The 20,251-nt window shown below is 45.8% G+C and overlaps 1 protein-coding gene across 7 annotated transcripts in view; it reads right to left on the bottom strand.

Moving 5' to 3' along the window:
* ATP2B3 (ATPase plasma membrane Ca2+ transporting 3) overlaps positions 1-20,251 on the bottom strand; it is a 671,061-nt gene that overhangs the window by 97,515 nt on the left and 553,295 nt on the right. For all 7 annotated transcript variants that reach the window (XM_063936325.1, XM_063936321.1, XM_063936322.1 and 4 more), the window contains 3 exons: positions 10,666-10,900; positions 8,719-8,898; positions 6,626-6,713 (listed from right to left, as the gene is read on the bottom strand). In XM_063936325.1, coding sequence (XP_063792395.1) covers positions 6,626-6,713; positions 8,719-8,898; positions 10,666-10,900 — 503 coding nt within the window. The remainder of the gene's footprint in view (positions 1-6,625; positions 6,714-8,718; positions 8,899-10,665; positions 10,901-20,251) is intronic.

Below are 20,251 nucleotides of genomic sequence, written 5' to 3'. Positions count from 1 at the left end.
GCTGATCAATGTAGTGCTACTGTAGCATTTTACGCACATGTTTTTAATTAGATATGCTTATTGATAGACTGGATTTTATATTTATATTGGAGCCGAAGTTTTATGGATATATTGAATCAATGATTTTTATTTTAGTTTTTATACAAATTTTATTTTTGGAAAATATTTTTTACAAATAATTGTAGTACCACCCTATTACCAGCAGATGCCACTGTTGCCATATCTCTTGAAGAAGCCACAGTACTTCGACTTGCAAGTACGGTATAATGTACAGGTATGGGACCTCTTATCTAGAAACCACCCATTACACATAAAGGTCTGGAAATCAGAAATAAAAAGAAAATAATAAATGAGGCTGTATGATAATAATGCCATGTAAACTGTAATACAGGCACAGACGTCAGTTCTGGCCAGTGGTGAGATTTCTGCAATGCTTCCTCGAGATTTAAAGTGGCATTTTGTTTAAAGGCAAAACCAGGTTGTATTGCCTTTTAAAAACATTGTTGCTTTAAATCCAGAGTATACATTTCCGAAATCTCACCACTGCCCGCGACTCGTAGGATAATACATTTGAATCAAAGATTGTATTTCTTCTTTTACGATTCGTTTTTTTCTTCTTCTTTTCTTTTCCTCTACGATTTCCGTTCGTAAGGGGCATGAGATAAATCTCAGGATTGTATGCGCATCGAATGCACTAAAAATGCACTTTCGATGAGATTTGTCTCAAGGTGAGCTTCAAGGAAATCGGACCCGATCTCGCGTCGAAAGCAATCGCACAAGTGTATGGGTAGCATTACATTCACTATGAGGTGCACTGTCAGATGATTCAATACCAAGGTCAAATTGGGTAATAACAGGGCCATTTTTAAATGTCACCTAGTACATTTAAAAAATTAATTTTCCAAGCATTCATAGATAGATAGATAGATAGATAGATAGATAGATAGATAGATAGATAGACAGAAAGACAAAACAATAAATATTCTGATTATAGTATTTTATACATGATACACATCATATTGTTTGAAATAGGGATTTTTGTTTACTTACCGTAAAATCTCTTTCTCTGATTCCATCTGGGGGACGCTGCGCACTTACTAATGGGTTAGAGTGTGTGGGAAGGGATTTTGGCACAGAACCTATAGAAATCAACTCCTCCCCCCTCTAACCCCTCCCATCTACATCCTGTTCAGGAATTACCTCAGTTAACGTTTAGCAAAGCCGAAAGAGGCAGAACAGACCATAACCAATAAACTAGATAAAAAGACGGGAGGGATCGCAGCGTCCCCCAGATGGAATCAGAGAAAGAGATTTTACGGTAAGTAAACAAAAATCCCTATTTCTCTTTCATCCATCTGGGGGACGCTGCGCACTTACTAATGGGATTTCCCAAAGCAAGCTAATTAGAGGAGGGAGAACCAGACGGCATAGCTGTCTGTAAAATTTTACGCCCATAGAGGCAGTCTCCAAACCAAAAGTATGAAAATGGTAAAACTTTGTGAAAGTATGCACGGACGACCAGGTCGTCACTCTGCACAACTGCTCAACAGATACACCTCTGCGAACAGTCCAGGAGGCTCCAACAGCCCTAGTTCAATGAGCTCTCAGAGGTTCAGGAACAGGAACAGTATAAGGTACATAGGCCTGCCGAATAGCAGAGGTCATCGAACAAGCCACTGTGTTCTTAGAGGCCGGTCAGTCACGTCTGGGTGCATCAATCAAAAACAAAATATCTGTACGGCGAATAGACTCCATACGAGACAATAAATGTGTAAGGTCTTAACAACCTCCAATAATGCCAAATGACTATCCTCTCCGGAAGAATTTGGAACAAACGCCGGAAGTACAATGTCCCGATTCAGGTGGAAAACCGACACAATCTTTGGCAAAAAGGAAGGTTTCGTACGCAAGACCACTCGCTCATCACGAAAAAACAAAAACAAAGGTAGCCTATAAGAAAGCGCCGCTAACTCTGAAACATTTCTGTCCAAATTAATGGCTAAAAGAAAAACCACCTTAACAGTAAGGAACCGCAATTCTACAGATTCCAGTGGTTCAAACGGAAACTTCTGAAAAGCCTTAAGAACTAATTTTAAATCCAGGGAGGAACCGGAAGAACAAACGGAGGTTGAAACCTAAGCACCTCGTGAAGGAACGTCTAGATGAGAGAGCCAAAGATGTTGCCCTTTAAAGGGAAGAAAGATGAAGGACCTTAGTCAAACCATCCTGAAGGAAAGACAACAGGCGAGGTAAGCGAAAGAAGTTCGGCGACAACCCACGTTCTTCACCCCAAGCAATATAAATATGCCACACCCCGTGAGAATTTCGAGAGGTGACTGGTTTCCTAGCTTGGAGCATAGTGCTCACCACCAGTAGAGATGAGCCTTTATTTCTTAGAATGCTGGATTCAAGAACCATACCGTCAAAGTCAGACGATTTAAATTGTGGTGGCGACAAGGTGCTTGTAGAATAAAATCTGGTCGTAGATGTAGACGGACCGGTTTCTTGGTCACCCTGCTGTGCAGAAGAGTGTACCACTGGCGACGAGTCCAGGCCGAGTCACGAGAATGACCGGTAGACCTTCTCTCCAGATGTGCTGAAGTAGGCGTGGGAGTAGAGGAATTGGCGGGAACACATCCCAGTTGAAAACACTGTGGAGCTGTCAAAGTATCGATCAGTGCTGACTTAGGATCCTGATCTTGTGAGCCGTATAGAGGTAGTTTTCTATTGAGACGAGACGTCTGCAGGTCAATTTCGGAAGTACCCCACAGGGACATCAGGGTAAGAAAGGCCTCTTGAGGAGGCTCCTCTTCCGCCATATGGACCACCTGACGGCGTAAGAAATCTGCTTCCCAGTTTTTCACTCCCGGGATGCGAACTGCGGAGATGTTCGTTACCCAATGTTCCGCCCACTGGTGAATATGGGAGACTTCCGTCACGGCTTTTCAGCTTCGACTTCAGCCTTGTCTGTTTATGTAAGCTATCGTCTTGGAGTTGTCTGATTGAAATCGTACTGGATGACCCCAAACGCTGATTCGTAACTGAAGCAGTCCATACCGGAGTGTTCTCAATTCCAAAATGTTGATTGGCCCCGTCAATACCTGGCTGTGCCAGAGGCCCTGGAAGTGCTGAAATTGAAACACCGCCCCCCAACCCGTGAGGCTGGCATCTGTGGTGACCGTCATCCCAGACCAAATCGTGAATGGCACCCCCTTGGTCAGATTGTGGCTGTAAAATCACCAATGTAGAGACTGACGAGTCTGAACTGACAAATGGAACAATTGCAAGTCCAGATGTAGTCCCATTTGAGTCCAACAGATGAAAATCTGAGCCTGAAGGGTTGGAGCATGTAATCTGGCATATGGCACTGCCTCGGTTGTCACCATCTTTCCCAACAGCAGCATACATCTGGGAACTTGAACCCATCTGCAATTTTAACAGGGATCTGATTGTGGATTGTAGATCCTGAACATTGTCCTGAGGAACTTTCTGGCTTGTGTCAAACAAGACACCTAGAAAAACCATCTTCTGAGAGGGAAGCAGCGAAGATTTTTGGGAAATTCACTATCCACTTGAATGAATGTAGGGTGTTTGTTGTGAGCTTCAATTGCTGGTGAAGAAGTGTCTGTGATGGAGAAAATTTCTAGTCTTGCCCGGATTTGAACACGGGATGCACACATTGCAGACGGACACTGTAACCACTATGCCACCGCTGACCACTCTTCAGCAACAGGTCGTCTAAGTAAGGAGTAATGTTGACTCCCTGAGACCTGAGTACCACAGCTATGCGGGCCATGAGTTTCATAAACACCCAAGGGCCCATGGATAGGCCGAACGGGAGATCTCAGAAAGTCTGGTGACCTGTCCAAATGGGACAATGTAGGTATGCGTCCTTTATGTATAAGGAAGTCAAAAATTCAGCCGGTTCCATGGAGACAATGATTAAACGAATGGATTCCATTTTGAATTTCTGTACAGAGAGATACAGATTTAGGCATTTTAGATTTAAAATGGGCCGAAACGAACCGTCCGGTTTGTTAAAAAGAAAAAGACTTGAGTAAAAGCCCTGACTCTGTTGTTGTTTGGGAACCGGAAGAATTACTCCGTAGTATAAAAGCGCGGAAGTTGCGTTAGGAGGGATCGCATGGGAGAGAAATGGGACTGGTTCCTCGAGGTCCCAACATATATCTTCGGAATCCGACCCGTCACCCACCGATCTGGTTTTAACAACGGTCATACCTTCCTGAACTGAAGTAACCGAGCCCCAACCACCAAAGATCCCTCCGGAGGACCCGGACAATCCTGCAGCAGGTTTGTTGGTAGGTGTAAGGCTGGTCTACGAGATGACTGGGTTCCTCTCCTCAGAATAGTCCTTCGCGTGGAAATTGTGAAGAGGCCCGAACGAACTGGAGAATTCACCTACCTTTAGTACGAAAGGTCCGAAACTTTGTTTGATTCGGTTTCTGAGGAGCAGAACAACCTGAAGAAAGGGCTATTGTCCCCCAGTGTATTGATTTTTGTAAATTCTGAGTAAAAGAGGAACCCTCCTTCAAAAGAGAACAGCTGTTAAAGTCTGCTTTGAATCGGAGACAGCTTTTTTTTTAACTAATTGTATAGCTTCGGATGGGTCGTCCGGTTGCATTTCAGACACCCCTGTGCAAGCCAATCATCTACGGCTGTAAGGACCCAAGCTCCGGCGAGCATTGGACATAGAGAAATATCAAATAAGGTGAATATGGATTTAAGAATTGCCCATGTCTCCCTATCTGTAGGATCCCTCAAGGTCTCCTGACTGCACCCAAGGATTAACCATTGCCATCGCCAGATGTTGTAATAGGGGCATCTACCATCGGAGCCGTTTTCCAGGATCTTGTATCCTCTTCTGCACAGGGATACCGAAATCTCAATTTATTAATTTATTTTGTAGGAATTTGAATAAGGAGAGTCTGGCTTCAGCCAGGCCTCTATTAAATCTCTGCAAAATGCGTATAGGGAAGGAGTTCGACGTATAACATATATCAATAACTTGACTCCTGAGCTTGTAGAGGATTCTTGAGCTGAGTCAGAGAGACACCTGCCCATCTTTCTTGCCCATGGAGGTTCCTGAGAAGACTGTCAAGTCAGCTGTAACACCGGCCACATTCCTGGCCCACAGAGGTATTAACTGATCTACAGAACTACCCCGCTGCTCCGTCACAGGTGTTTCAGAGCATGCAGTACAGAGGGGACCTGGATCCGTGTTAGCCTTACAAGTGTGGAGCCGCACTGTGAAACAGGACAAATAAACAACTGAGCCTGCTTCTTTTGGTAAATGTGTCCGGCTTATTGCCATAAATAATTCTTACAAGTAGCTAATAGTAACCCAAATAGTAGTGAAAAATGCAATAGAGAGAAGTAAGTAGAAATCCCCTCTAATAAATGCCTTGTAAACATATGAACTCCCCTGTAGAAATAACAGGGTGAGTAAATGAATAACAGTGACTCCCCAAAAATAAATTAAGTGACTGTCACTGCACTACAGGCTATATAATTAAGAAAGTAACTAGAAAACAAGCACAGGTTAACTATAATACTTGCTGTGAGCCAATCCTGGCTGGGATCTCCAGTGTGCTGCTGTATGCTGCGCAGCATCTCCTGCTGTGTAACTCTACCACAAGCGTGGAGAAGATGGCGCCGGTAAATCAAGCTAGCCTAACAAGGAAAATGGAGGCAGACCGTTACTAACTAGCCGAGCGGGAAGAACAAGGCGGGAAGCGCTGACTTCCCCTTCTGTAACACTGCTACGGCTAGCCGTCCAATCCACTTCAACAAGGAAACCTTCTTCCTCCCTCTGTATTGGGAGCGTGGCTCCTATGGAGGTACAGGCGGGAGCGGAGAGAGTTTAAATCTCCGTCAGAACCGCTCTGTCTGTATAAGATCTCGCTGCCTCACCTCTGTGTACAGCAGCGGTAAATCACCGTGGCAGCGTGTCTCATGTAAGCGGTCTCTGTCAGACCGCATCTCCCATGCTTAACATACAGTCGCCAGCGGAGGGGAGGGGGGGGGACGGGACTACACAGACAGCATTTGTATAAATATTAATGTAAGTAATTAACAGTCCAACTCTGCTCAGGCAGGTTGTGGCTGTCCTACCTGAATAGTGCCTCCTCGGATCTCTGCCCGGAAAAAAACAGAAAAAGCCCCAGTGACCTCAGTATGGTGGCTTCCCAGAGGCTATTTAGAGTGGGAAATCTGGCTTAAACAGCCTCCTTAGCTAACCCCACTCTACCTATACTTGTCACCTGTAAACAGGGACTAAGTATCCAACAAAACTCAAATAAAAGGAAAAGAAAACCTAACTAAAAAACTATAGGCATAGAAACTGTACCTGTACTCCTCAGGCACAAAACTAAAACTGAGGTAATTCCTGAACAGGATGTAGATGGGAGGGGTTAGAGGGGGGAGGAGTTGATTTCTATAGGTTCTGTGCCAAACTCCCTTCCCACACACTCTAACCCATTAGTAAGTGCGCAGCGTCCCCCAGATGGATGAAAGAGAAAATATGTTATTCTATATTATAGTTACTATATAAGGTAATACACTTTTTGAAAAGAGAAAATAACAATGTCAGCCCATCCGCCCGTACCTTTCACCAGTGTGTGTTTATCAGTAGGCGAAGACCGGGCAAGGACCCGTAGCTTTGGCCAGATTTTGTCCAGACGTTCCTGTTCTATCTAAGAGAAGAGAAGAAAGCCGCATGTAAGAGTGAAGCGCGTGGAAACAGACCGAGCAGGTTAACCTAATATTGCTGCAGAGTACAACTATGGGACATTGCTCAGAATTTAAATGTAAACTGACTGCACTTTGGGTTCAAGTTAATGCCAATTATTTAAAATAGAAAAGTATAAAATTGGTGGCAATCCTGCAGAGAAATACTGTAGATGTGCGTTTGTAAGTCGTAGCATTAATCATATTTGCGCTTTAAGTGATCGAACTGATGAAATCAAACTACGTGGTACTAAAACGTGACTCACACCTGCTGGAGCACAAGCAGAATTTCAATGGGGGAGGAAGAGGAAAGATGGAAAAGAAATAATATCAGTGTGGAAAATCCAAGAGTTTCCCGGGAGCCAACCCAAGATTACATATTATCAAATAACATGCATGGCTGCCCATGGTGGCGGTAATGCAGGCGCGGCCCAGCGACAAACTGTCAGATATTTCAGTTTAAGACACACATGTGCAGCCCCTAATTGGAAGAAATAAAAAAACTGTAACTCCGACATGATAATCTAGTCTATTGAAAAATCTACAGTACTGTATATAAAATCACTGTGAAATTAATTTGTATGTGGCTTTACATTTATTAAGTGATATGTAATTATATTAATAGTAATAATTATTTATTTGTATAGTGCCTTCCTCTAAGCATATATGCAGTGGGTGAGGCAGCCATCTTGGGTGCGCTCAGTTGCCACTCTTAAGTAATCATTTCCATTAGGCTCTGCTCCATTAGAGCTTATGGTCTGAAGGCAATTAACCTACCAGTAAGCTTTTGGTCTTCGTTGGAAAAAACCAGAGTACCCAGTAGGGGTGGTTCTAAGATAGGAGAGGGCTCGTGTACAGGATCCGATCGGGCCCCCTCCTCTCTATCAGCGCAGTCTACCGTGCATGCACAAATCTCCGGAACATAGCTCCCGCGCCTTGTTCCCAGTAACATCTGTTCTGCGCATGTGCGACCACCGAGGAAACGTCCGCACGCCACTTTCCCGTGATTTCTGTCCATAGCGCTGGCTTCAACAGGACTTTGGAGGGGTAGGTATTTTAAATATGGGTGCAGGGTGTGCAGTTTGGCCCCCCTGAACCCTGGGGCCCATGTGCACAACACACCTTGCACCCATTTTAGATATGCCAATGGTACCCAGAAGAAATCCACTCAAATAGGAACATACAAACTCTACACATAGAGTCTTAGTAGCAATCAATCCCAAGACCCCAGTGCTGAGCCACCGTGATGCCTAATAACCTCAATGCAATGTCTTATCTTTGTTTGCAATACGAATAGGGGAAATCTATCAAACGTTCTACAAAGTGAAGTTGCCCATAGCTACCAAGTACATTCTATAATATCATTTGGTTGCTACGGCCAACTTCTCCACTTTGAGAAATCAGGTTTAAGTGCCAGACAGGCAACTGTATGTTACATGGGTGTGGTAACACATCTGCTCACAGGGCCTACAAAGATTCTATATATGTGATGTGTTACAGAATGGCAGATAACACTTGTGGCTAGCTGAGTGTTACTTCATGAACTTTTTCTTCAGTAACTTTGGATTTCCCACAAATGTTACATACACATATATGTGTGACCATGGCAACCGTGCTCTTTTATATAATGTAATTTGTAATCAGAATTTAGTGTTCGTTAGCTATAAATACCTTGCTATAGAGGTACATCCCTTCATAAATGATCCATATGCTGTAACAGATTACTAATGTATGTTATTTTCTCCAGTCTTTCCCTAAAGTATATAAGTGTAGAACTGCAAGTAGAATTATCCCTATAGAACACAGGTTCTCAAACTCAGTCCTCAGGACCCCACACACGTGGATTTTTAAAATGTGACAGTTGGTGACACACAGTGCAACTGCCGGGTGACATGGAACACGTGACCTGTGTGGGGTGCTGAGGACCGAGTTTGAGAACCACTGCTATAGAAGAAGGGCTGGAACACAAACCTCCCCTTTCTCATTCCTGATACGTCGGTTGAACTCTTTCCCTTCCAAGCACAGGAAGTCCTCTCCGGGTTGAATGATGCCGCACTTGGCTGCGATGGCTCGTGCTGTATTGATATTATCCCCCGTGACCATACGGACTGTGATACCAGCACGCTGGCATTTACGTATTGCTTCCGGAACCTATAGAATGTGCAAAATAATTTACTGATTGTTGTAAAATGTTTTACTTAATTCCTGTTATCACTTATTCCTGACGGACCCACTATTTCCCTAAGTGGAAATGTGACCAAGCTGTCTATTCAGAGATGTTTATATACCTATAGCACAGAATCTGGTACTGATGAAGAGGCTCGCAAGCTGTTACGTACCATATACTGTTTTATAAATGGAACATGCTTGTGAATATGGCCTCTGTCTATTGAGATGCCTCATTCACAGACTGCTGAAAGCTTATTCCACTGCCCTGCCAGCAGGGAGCGCTGCTGAGTACAATATGAGAGGGGGGAACCCACTGAGGAGGACGAGCTGTCTCAAACTGGCAGTCCATTTAAATACATTATATTACTGTATAAAATCACAATGAATAAGAAACTCAGGAACTGTATCCAATAATTAATTAGCGATTAGTGTACTAGTTGGTAGCACACGATGAGTTTGCAAAGTGAGGATCATGGGTACTCTTATTCTCAACTGGCTAACCGTGTTTGGGTTTGGACACTGCTTTAGAAAGTGTTCAGGGAGTAAGTAGTAAGGAGTGCAAAGGAAAATTACATATATCCTCACAGGTGTAATGCAGTACTGATAACCTAGATTCCAATGCTGCTTGTGGCACTCAGACCTCCAGTCTCAACAGTGGAGGATATACAATACTGTATATGGAAAAGAGAAAAGTGTTGTTGTTCATAGTAGCCAATAAAGTTGCTTTAAAAAAAAAAAAAAAAAAAAAATTTGGTTGCTATATATGCTCCTCATTGTCCTCTGTAATAAGTAATAATTTATTTGTACTCATATTATTTGGAAAACTTAATTAGATCTATTTTTATTTATCTCTTCAAACTGTAGGAAAATGTCTGATTCTTCAATGTAAACTGGGCCAAAATTCAATATTCAAACTGTGATATTTGTTGTGAAGAGTGTGGTCAGGTCTCAAAGTATGACGGGTGTGATTATGATTTGGAACTAAAGCAGAAAAAGCAAGTAACTTGCATGAGGAACAAACCATACCTCCCAACTGTCCCGATTTTTGCGGGACAGTCCCGTTTTTGGGGGACTGTCCCGCTGTCCCACCCGCGGGCCGCAGTGTCCCGCGATGGGGGGGGCAGTTGGGAGGCTCCTACACTCACTGCTCTGCATAGTGAATAGACGCTGTGCGCATGTGCACAGCGTCTATTCAGCGCAGACAGTGGGGGAGAGGGCATGCCAGCAGCTCACAGAGCGCTGGGCATGCCCCCTCAGTGACGAAAATGGGGCGTGGCCCGCGATCGCGGGTCCTCCCGCAAAGCCATGCCCCCTTTTCATAGGCCACACCCCTTTTCGGGAGTGTGTCCCTCTTCATGGGGGAACAAAGTTGGGAGGTATGAACAAACTATGTTGCCATGCAAGGGGAGCAAATACATTGATATGTTTTCTGCGCAGGGTAAATACTGGCTGCTTTTGCATGTAGCCCACAAAAGTTAGCTTTATTTTTACACTGCAATTTAGATTTCAGTTTGGACACATCCCACCCAGATCTTAATCTCTCTGCACATGTTACATCTGCCCCACCTGCAGTTACTTGTTTCATTTTGCTTTACTTCCAAATAAGGATCAGGCCTAATATGTGAAACATATTACAGGGGGAATAATACAATTTGAATTCCTAAATGAAGGGAAAAATGATATTGAAATGTGATTATAGAAAAGCTTGCCACTCTGTAAACGGAAGCCAGTGTATAGGCAAATGCTCACCTCGGGTCTCACAGGGTCTTCTATGCCCACCACAGCAATACAAGTCAGGTCTCCCACAATCTCATTCTCATTCTCCCACTCCGGCTCTGGAACACCTTGGAAATCCCGGTAGGCTATGCAGATGGTACGCAGTCCGTCGCATGCCATCGGCTCTATGACCTTCTTCACCATCTCATCCCGGTCTCGAGGCCGAAAACTCCGGAGCTCTCCAACGCCGTTTAACATGTTTGAACACCTGGTGCAAGAAAAAATAAAAAGTAATCGCAATTAATGTAGAAATGCTCTACTGTCTGCACATTATACTACTACAGATCTAAGCAAGAACACACATCTTCAATATACGGCATTCCTCATGTTGAGAGTACCATCCTTACTATTATGCTACTCAAGATAGGAAGCAAAATCAGGCCACACTGGCAGTACCACACCGACACCTGTACTTAGTGCAGGTAATATTTGTGGTCTTGATTTGTGCAAGTGTGCCTAGATTTCTACAGAGGCACCCAGATTTATAGAGTACGGTGGAGTAGTTTGCAGAGGAGGAGGACTGCAGAGGGGTAGGGGTGGAGTTGGGTAAAGTGAAGGCGTTGCTACTGAGCGGCGGAGAAACGGAGAACAGTCCTTCCCATTCGGCAAAAGGATTTCAGCTCTGCACCAGCTCAGACATAGGGTCTGTGGGTTTTGTCCTGTGTTTTTAATTTTGACCTATTTTGAACCTCCATGTTGCGTTTCTAGTCATACTCTGAGCAATGCCATAGAAATTCCAACACCAGCACAATAACAGAGGGGTACAAAGGGGGCAGGGCCGCCGGTACTGGGAGGAAATAAGATACCACTTGGAGCATCCTGAGGAAGCTCTGAGCAGCTGCACACTGTGAGCCCCTGGAGCATCCAAAGAATGCACTGCCGCAAGAATACTGGCTGCAGGGTGCTGTTCCAGGCACCATGCTAGCCACAAGCAAGGGTCGTTGGGCAGCAACAGTGCTGCCCACAGAGCCCTGTGTTCTGTGCATACACCGCTCACCATCCCCTAATTATAGGCCTGGATATTCCCAATATCCTCTGTTTTACGTAAGCCATAAATGAGGGCTAAAGAGATCACTACCTTAGGCAACAAACAAACGTTTACTTTATTGGAAGCAGTAGTACTAAATTGTGCCTCTGCAGAGTATTACGCCTGTCCACACAACTAGGAACACATCTAGGCTGCAGAGCATCTCCTGAGAGAGGAGGGGAGGCATGCACCTTGAAGTCTACTGGGCAGACCATTCAGGTACACTGTAAAACCAAGCTGATTGTGCCAAAAATGGGATAAATTACCACAGTCATGGCGGCCATTTTGTGGGCTAAAGCAATGTACAGTTCCCTAGGAAAAAGGGACATCACTGAGGTGTCGGACACTTTAAGGGAGCAGTGAGCCCAAGACCAGATTCCCTTTGTAAAAAAACCAATGGGGAATGGAATATATGCAGAGTGTAAGACAAACACACACACACACATATATATATATATTTTATATATGATATCGCATGTGTGACCTTTATTGCTTCCCCTCTAAAATAATAGTGTTTACTGATTTATGAAATAGGAAACCTTTGCACTGGGCATATTGTACTGTAGCATCACATTCATCCTTGGCTGCTGAGTGAGAACCTTTATCACAACATTATCCAGACCACATTAATGGCCTCTGTTACCTGTTCTACCTCAGACCACAGAAGACGTCCCCAGTAACGCAGAACCGTGTTCACAATATGCTTCAGCTGAGATTTCTTTTCTCCCAATTTAACACATTGTACACTTGGTGCTCTCCCACTGTCTTTAATTATGCCTTCTCCATGGTTCCCAGAAGAAGGAAATAAACCCATCCGGGTGTGTCACAGTAGCGCATATGAAATATATCTGTGTTTTCTCAGGAGAGGATGCATGTGCCATATGGTATGTGACCGTGACTGTGATAATCCACTGGCACGTCTTTCATTTCCTACTGTCCAATCTGTGACGCTGAAGGAACTTTCATTTTCTGTGCCAGATACCACATGTATAATATACTACCAGTCACTTGTAACGCTATTACACAGCCTGATATATGGATTAATGGGATGCAATGGCGTTTGTTTATGCAAAATTATACACTACAGTGTATTGCAGACCTGTGCCCATGGTATGTGCTTCATGAACCAGTGACATCACTAGCCCTTAGAGAGCTGACAGGTTCCCAACAGCTAACGTCTTGTATACACTGCACGGGAGGACAGATTTATCAAAACTTGGAGAGAGATAAAGTGGAGAGAGTTAAAGTGCCAACCAATCAGCCCCAAACTGGCCTTTCTGAAACACAGCCTGTAACATGACAAGTAGAAGCTGATTAGTTGGCATTTTATCTATCCACAAGCTCTGTTTAATCTCCCCCCCATCTTACAAAGGAGGCATCCATCTTGGTCGCACTACAGTGGTTACAGTATGTTTATACAAAATCTGAAATAAAAAAAGCAAAACAAGATACTTAAAGAATCAACATATCCACAAATTGTTCATCCCATGAACAGACTTAAGGCCCGTACACACTGGCCGATATATCGGCTGTTCTCTTGAACGGCCGATATATCGCGGGTCCGTCGGCCAGTGTGTATGGCCGATACGTCTGTGAACGCCGTCGTTCACAGACGTATCGCGTCGGCCCCGCAGCACAGCCGACGGCCAATATATCTACCGATATATTGGCGCGTCGCTGTGTGTGTACGGCGGTCGGCCGACCGCCCGTACACATGCTGCGGCAGCCGGCGGTGATTGACAGCTGAACTGGGCGGGCGTGTATGACGTCAGTCCCCGATGGATCGGGCAGTGTGTATGCTCAACACACTGCCCGATTCGTCCATAGATATATCTGCAGATCAATTGATCTGCAGATATATCTACTAGTGTGTACCCACCTTAAGCGGATGAGACAGCCATCTTGAGGGTGCTACATAGGTTACAATGGTTGGGATAAGCAATACGTGGAGATATGATTACACTTTGGGTGTTACAAAGTAGAAAATACAATACACTAACAAGATACACACTGAATCATATCGTTTTCATTTATAAACCACCTAGCTCCCGCGCATAGTCTAGATTATTTGTCTGTGTCCTCGGTTAATTTCGATTTGAACGAAAGATACCCTGTAAGTCCCATTGAATGTTTGGGAGTGTTACAGAGGGGAGACAAGTTATTATTTATTACCAGTTATTAATATAGCACACACATATTCTGCAGCGCTTTACAGAGGATATTTGTCCCTTCACATCAGTCCCTGCACCAGTGGAGCTTACAATCTATATTCCCTACTAAATGTACACGCACAGACACATACGCTAGGTTTCATTTTAATCGGGACCTAATTAACCTACTGGTCTACTTTTGGAGTGTGGGAGGAAACCGGAGTACCTGGCGGAAAGCCACGCAAGCATGGAGAGAACATACAAACTCCACATCATTAGGGCTGCGGTGGGAATCGAACTCAAGACCTCAGGGCTGTGAGGCAGTAATACTTATCATTACTTACACTTGTAGTACAAAGTAACCTGACATCAAGGAAAATAGTGAAATAAGCACTTCTAGGTACTGTACGTTAGTCTTCAAAAATAACTTTATTGAAAATGAGGCGCACAAATGCAGTTTTCATTATACCCTATTCCACAATACAATAACATATACTTTTATTTTCTGTAGTAGACCTCTGTTGTAATGACCTGCTCTATCCCCCATGGATAACTAATCTTAGCAGATGGCAATACATGGTCGGCTTGTGGTCGGCTTGTTTGTTTCAGAAGTTGGGAAATTAATTTCTTGAAACTGTTAGTAATTTAGAAATACTTAAAAACATTTCCAATACAATTCTGTATCACAACAGATGTTGCAATACTAACTGCCATATAACCCTCTTTCCTGGCTACATCTATCCCTAGAACCAGTCACAGCATTCATTGTAGACCTATTTCCAGAGTTACTATACAAGAAGTGCCTGATAACAGTACAGGTACCAGGTATGGGAAAAGGTTCCAAACTGCTCCATCTAAGTAACCTGTGGTTGATAAATTTGCATTTCAGATATTTCTCTAACGTCCTAAGTGGATGCTGGGGACTCCGTAAGGACCATGGGGAATAGCGGCTCCGCAGGAGACTGGGCACAACTAAAGAAAGCTTTAGGACTACCTGGTGTGCACTGGCTCCTCCCACTATGACCCTCCTCCAGACCTCAGTTAGAATCCTGTGCCCGGCTGAGCTGGATACACACTAGGGGCTCTCCTGAGCTCCTAGAAAGAAAGTATATTTTAGGTTTTTTATTTTACAGTGAGATCTGCTGGCAACAGACTCACTGCAGCGAGGGACTAAGGGGAGAAGAAGCGAACCTACCTAACTGGTGGTAGCTTGGGCTTCTTAGGCTACTGGACACCATTAGCTCCAGAGGGATCGACCGCATGGAACCGGCCATTGATGTTCGGTCCCGGAGCCGCGCCGCCGGCCCCCTTACAGAGCCAGAAGCAAGAAGAGTCCGGAAAATCTGCGGCAGATGACATCAGTCTTCACCAAGGTAGCGCACAGCACTGCAGCTGTGCGCCATTGCTCCTCATACACACTTCACACTCCGGTCACTGAGGGTGCAGGGCGCTGGGGGGGGCGCCCTGAGCAGCAATAAAAACACCTTGGCTGGCAAATATATCACAATATATAGCCCCAGAGGCTATATATGTGATAAATACCCCTGCCAGAATCCATAAAAAAGCGGGAGAAAAGTCCGCGAAAAAGGGGCGGAGCTATCTCCCTCAGCACACTGGCGCCATTTTCTCTTCACAGTGCAGCTGGAAGACAGCTCCCCAGGCTCTCCCCTGTAGCTTTCAGGCTCAAAGGGTCAAAAAGAGAGGGGGGGCACTAAATTTAGGCGCAATATTGTTTATACAAGCAGCTATTGGGGGAAAAATCACTCAGTTATAGTGTTAATCCCTGCATTATATAGCGCTCTGGTGTGTGCTGGCATACTCTCTCTCTGTCTCCCCAAAGGACTTTGTGGGGTCCTGTCCTCAGTCAGAGCATTCCCTGTGTGTGCGCTGTGTGCCGGTACGGCTGTGTCGACATGTGGGATGAGGAAGGTTACGTGGAGGTGGAGCAGAGGCCGATAAATGGGATGTCGCCCCCTGTGGGGCCGACACCAGAGTGGATGGATAGGTGAAATGTATTAACCGACAATGTCAACTCCTTACATAGAAGGCTGGATGATGTAAAACAGATGTGGGACAGCCGGCTTCTCAGCCCGCGCCTGCCCAGGCGTCTCAAAGGCCATCAGGGGCTCAAAAAACGCCCGTCACCTCAGATGGCAGACACAGATGTCGACACGGAGTCTGACTCCAGTGTCGACGAGGTTGAGACATATACACAATCCACTAGGAACATCCGTTACATGATCTCGGCAATGAAAAATGTGTGACGCATTTCTGACATGAACCCAAGTACCACATAAAAGGGGTTTTATTTTTGGGGAGAAAAAGCAGCCAGTGTTTTGTTCCCCCATCAGTTGAATGAATGAAGTGTGTAAAGAAGCGTGGGTTCCCCCGATAAGAAACTGGTAATTTCTAAACAGTTACTGATGGCGTAGCCTTTCCCGCCAGAGGATAGGTCACGCTGGGAGATATCCCCTAGGGTGGAGAAGGCGCTCACACGTTTGTCAAAAAAGGTGGCACTGCCGTCTTAGGATACGGCCACCTTGAAGGAGCCTGCTGATAAAAAGCAGGAGGCTATCCTGAAGTCTGTATATACACACACTCAGGTTCTATACTGAGACCTGCAATTGCCTCAGCAAAATAGTGCTGCTGCAGCGTGGTCTGATACCCTGTCAGATGATATTAATACCCTAGACAGGGATAATATTTTGCTAACATAGAGCATTTTTAAAGACGTCGTCTTATATAGGAAGGATGCACAGAGGGATATTTACCGGCTGGCATCCAGAATTAATGCAATGTCCATTCTGCCAGGAGGGTTTTAGAAACCCGGCAGTGGACAGGTAATGCTGCCTTTAAAAGGCACATGGAGATTCTGCCTTATAAGGGTGAGGAATTGTTTGGGGATGGTCTCTGGGACCTCGTATCCACAGCAACAGCTGGGAAGAAATTTTTTTACCTCAGGTTTCCTCACAAAAGCCTAAGAAAGCACCGTATTTTTAGGTACAGTCCTTTCGGCTTCAGAAAAGCAAGCGGGTCAAAGGCGCTTCCTTTCTGCACAGAGACAAGGGAAGAAGGAAAAAGCTGCTCCAGGCAGCCAGTTCCCAGGATCAAAAATCTTCCCTCGCTGGGGCTCCACAGGTGGAGACAGGTGCGGTGGGGGCGCGTCTCGGGAACTTCAGGGACCAGTGGGCTTGCCCACAGGTGGATCCCTAGGTTCTGCAAGTAGTATCACAGGGATACAGGCTGGAGTTCGAGGCGACTCCCCCTCGCCGTTACCTCACATCAGCCTTGCCTGCTGCCCTCGGAGAAAGGTAGTACTGGCGGCAATTCACAAGCTGTACTTCCAGCAGGTGAAATCAAGGTACCCCTCCTTCAACAAGGCCGGGGTTACTATTCCAAAATGTTGTGGTACCGAAACCAGACGGTTCGGTGAGACCCATTCTAAAATTGAAATCCTTGAACACTTATATACGAAGGTTCAAGTTCAAAATGGAATCGCTCAGGGCGATTATTGCAAGCCTGGAGAATTTCAGGGTATCTCTGGACATCAAGGATGCTTACCTGCATGTCCCTATTTACCCTCTTCACCAGGTGTACCTCAAAATTGTGGTACAGGATTGTCATTACCAATTCCAGACGTTGCCGTTGGTCTGTCCCCGGCACCGAGGGTATTTACCAAGGTAATGGCCGAAGTACTTATCCCGTACTTGGACGATCTCCTTATAAAGGCGAGGTCCAGGGAGCAGTTGTTCGTCGGAGTAGCACTATCTCGGGAAGTGCTACAACAGCACGGCTGGATTCTGAATATTCCAAAGTCGCAGCTGGTTCCTACGACGCGTCTACTGTTCCTGGGTATGGTTCTGGACACAGAACAGGATAAAAAGGGTTTCTCCCGGAGGAAAAGTCCAAGGAGTTGGCGTCTCTAGACGGAGACCTCCTAATACAAATACAGGTGTCGGTGCATCAATGCACGCGAGCCTTGGGACAGATGGTAGCTTCTTACGAAGAAATTCCATTCGCCAGGTCCCATGCAAGGATCTTCCAGTGGGATCTGTTGGACAAGTGGTCCGGGTCGCATCTTCAGATGCATCGGCGGATAACCCTGTCTCCAAGGGCCAGGGTGTCGCTGTGGTGGTGACTGCAGAGTGCTCATCTTCTAGGGGGCCGCAGATTCGGCATACAGGACTGGGTCCTGGTGACCACGGATGCCAGCCTTCAAGGCTGGGGGGCAGTCACACAGGGAAGAAACTTCCAAGGCCTATGGAAAAGTCAGGAGACTTCCCTACACATAAATGTTCTGGAACTATGGGCCATTTACAATGCCCTAAGTCAGGCTAGACCCCTGCTTCAACACCGGCCGGTGCTGATCCAGTCAGACAACATCACGGCGGTCGCTCAGGGAAACCGACAGGGCGGCACAAGAAGCAGGATGGTGATGGCAGAAGCCACAAGGATTCTCCGATGGGCGGAAAATCATGTGTTAGCACTGTCAGCAGTGTTCATTCCCGGAGTGGACAACTGAGAAGCAGACTTTCTCAGCAGACACGACCTCCACCCGGGAGAGTGGGGACTTAATCCAGAAGTCTTCCAAATGATTGTACACCGTTGGGAAAGGCCACAGGTGGACATGATGGCGTCCCGCCTCAACAAAAAGCTACAAAGATATTGCGCCAGGTCAAGGGACCCTCAGGCGATAGCTGTGGACGCTCTGGTAACACTGTGGGTGTACCAGTCGGTGTATGTGTTCCCTTCTCTGCCTCTCTTACCCAGGGTAATGAGAATAATAAGAAGGAGAGGAGTAAGAACTATACTCATTGTTCTGGGTTGGCCAAGAAGAGCTTGGTACCCAGAACTCCAAGAAATGATCTCAGAGGACCCATGGCCTCTGCCGCTCAGACAGGACCTGCTGCAGCAGGGGGCCTGTCTGTTCCAAGACGTACCGCGGCTGCGTTTGACGGCATGGCGGTTGAACGCCGGATCCTGAAGGAAGAGGGCATTCCGGAGGAAGTTATCCCTACGCTATTTAAAGCTAGGAAAGAAGTGAACGCAAACCATTATCACCGCATATGGCGGAAATATGTTGCGTGCTGTGAGGCCAGTAAGGCCCCAAAGGAGGAATTTCAGCTAGGTCGATTTCTGCACGTCCTACAAGTCAGAGGTGACTATGGGCCTAAAATTGGGTTCCATTAAGGTCCAGATTTCGGCTCTATCGATTTTCTTCCAAAATAGAACTGGCTTCACTGCCTGAAGTTCAGACTTTTGTTAAGGGAGTGCTGCATAGTCAGCCCCCGTTTGTGCCTCCAGTGGCACCGTGGGATCTCAACGTAGTGTTGGATTTCCTGAAGTCGCATTGAGTTGAGCCACTTAAATCCGTGGAGCTACAATACCTCACGTGGAAAGTGGTCATGCTGTGGGCCTGGGCGTCGGCCAGGCGTATATCAGAATTGGCGGCTTTGTCATGCAAAAGCCCTTATCTGTATTTTATATGGATAAGGCGGAATTGAGGACTCGTTCCCAATTCCTTCCTAAGGTGGTATCAGTTTTTCATGTGAACCAACCTATTGTGGTGCCTGCGGCTTCTTGGGACTTGGAGGATTCCAAGTTTCTGGACGTAGTCAGGACCCTGAAAAATATATGTTTCCAGGACGGCTGGAGTCAGAAAGACTGACTCGCTATTTATCCTGTATGCACCCAACAAGCTGGGTGCTCCTGCTTCTAAGCAGCCTATTGCTCGCTGGATCTGTAGCACGATTCAACTTGCACATTCTGCGGCTGGACTGCCGCACCCTAAATCTGTAAAAGCCCATTCCACGAGGAAAGTGGGCTCTTCTTGGGCGGCTGCCCGAGGGGTCTCGGCTTTACAAATTTGCCGAGCTGTTACTTGGTCGGGGTCAAACACTCTTGCAAGAGTCTACAAGTTTGATACCCTGGCTGAGGAGGACCTAGAGTTTGCTCATTCGGTGCTGCAGAGTCATCCGCACTCTCCCGCCCGTTTGGGAGCTTTGGTATAATCCCCATGGTCCTTACGGAGTCCCCAGCATCCACTTAGGACGTTAGAGAAAATAAGATTTTACTCACCGGTAAATCTATTTCTCGTAGTCCGTAGTGGATGCTGGGCGCCCATCCCAAGTGCGGATTGTCTGCAATACTTGTATATAGTTATTGCCTAACTAAAGGGTTATTGTTGAGCCATCTGTTGAGAGGCTCAGTTGTTATCATACTGTTAACTGGGTATTGTATCACGAGTTATACGGTGTGATTGGTGTGGCTGGTATGAGTCTTACCCGGGATTCAAAATCCTTCCTTATTGTGTCAGCTCTTCCGGGCACAGTATCCTAACTGAGGTCTGGAGGAGGGTCATAGTGGGAGGAGCCAGTGCACA

Source organism: Pseudophryne corroboree, chromosome 8 (assembly GCF_028390025.1).
Source record: "Pseudophryne corroboree isolate aPseCor3 chromosome 8, aPseCor3.hap2, whole genome shotgun sequence".
NCBI classification, from domain to species: Eukaryota; Metazoa; Chordata; class Amphibia; order Anura; family Myobatrachidae; genus Pseudophryne; species Pseudophryne corroboree.
The sequence above is the reverse complement of the archived record's forward strand: the minus strand, read 5'-3'. Positions and strand labels throughout refer to the sequence as shown.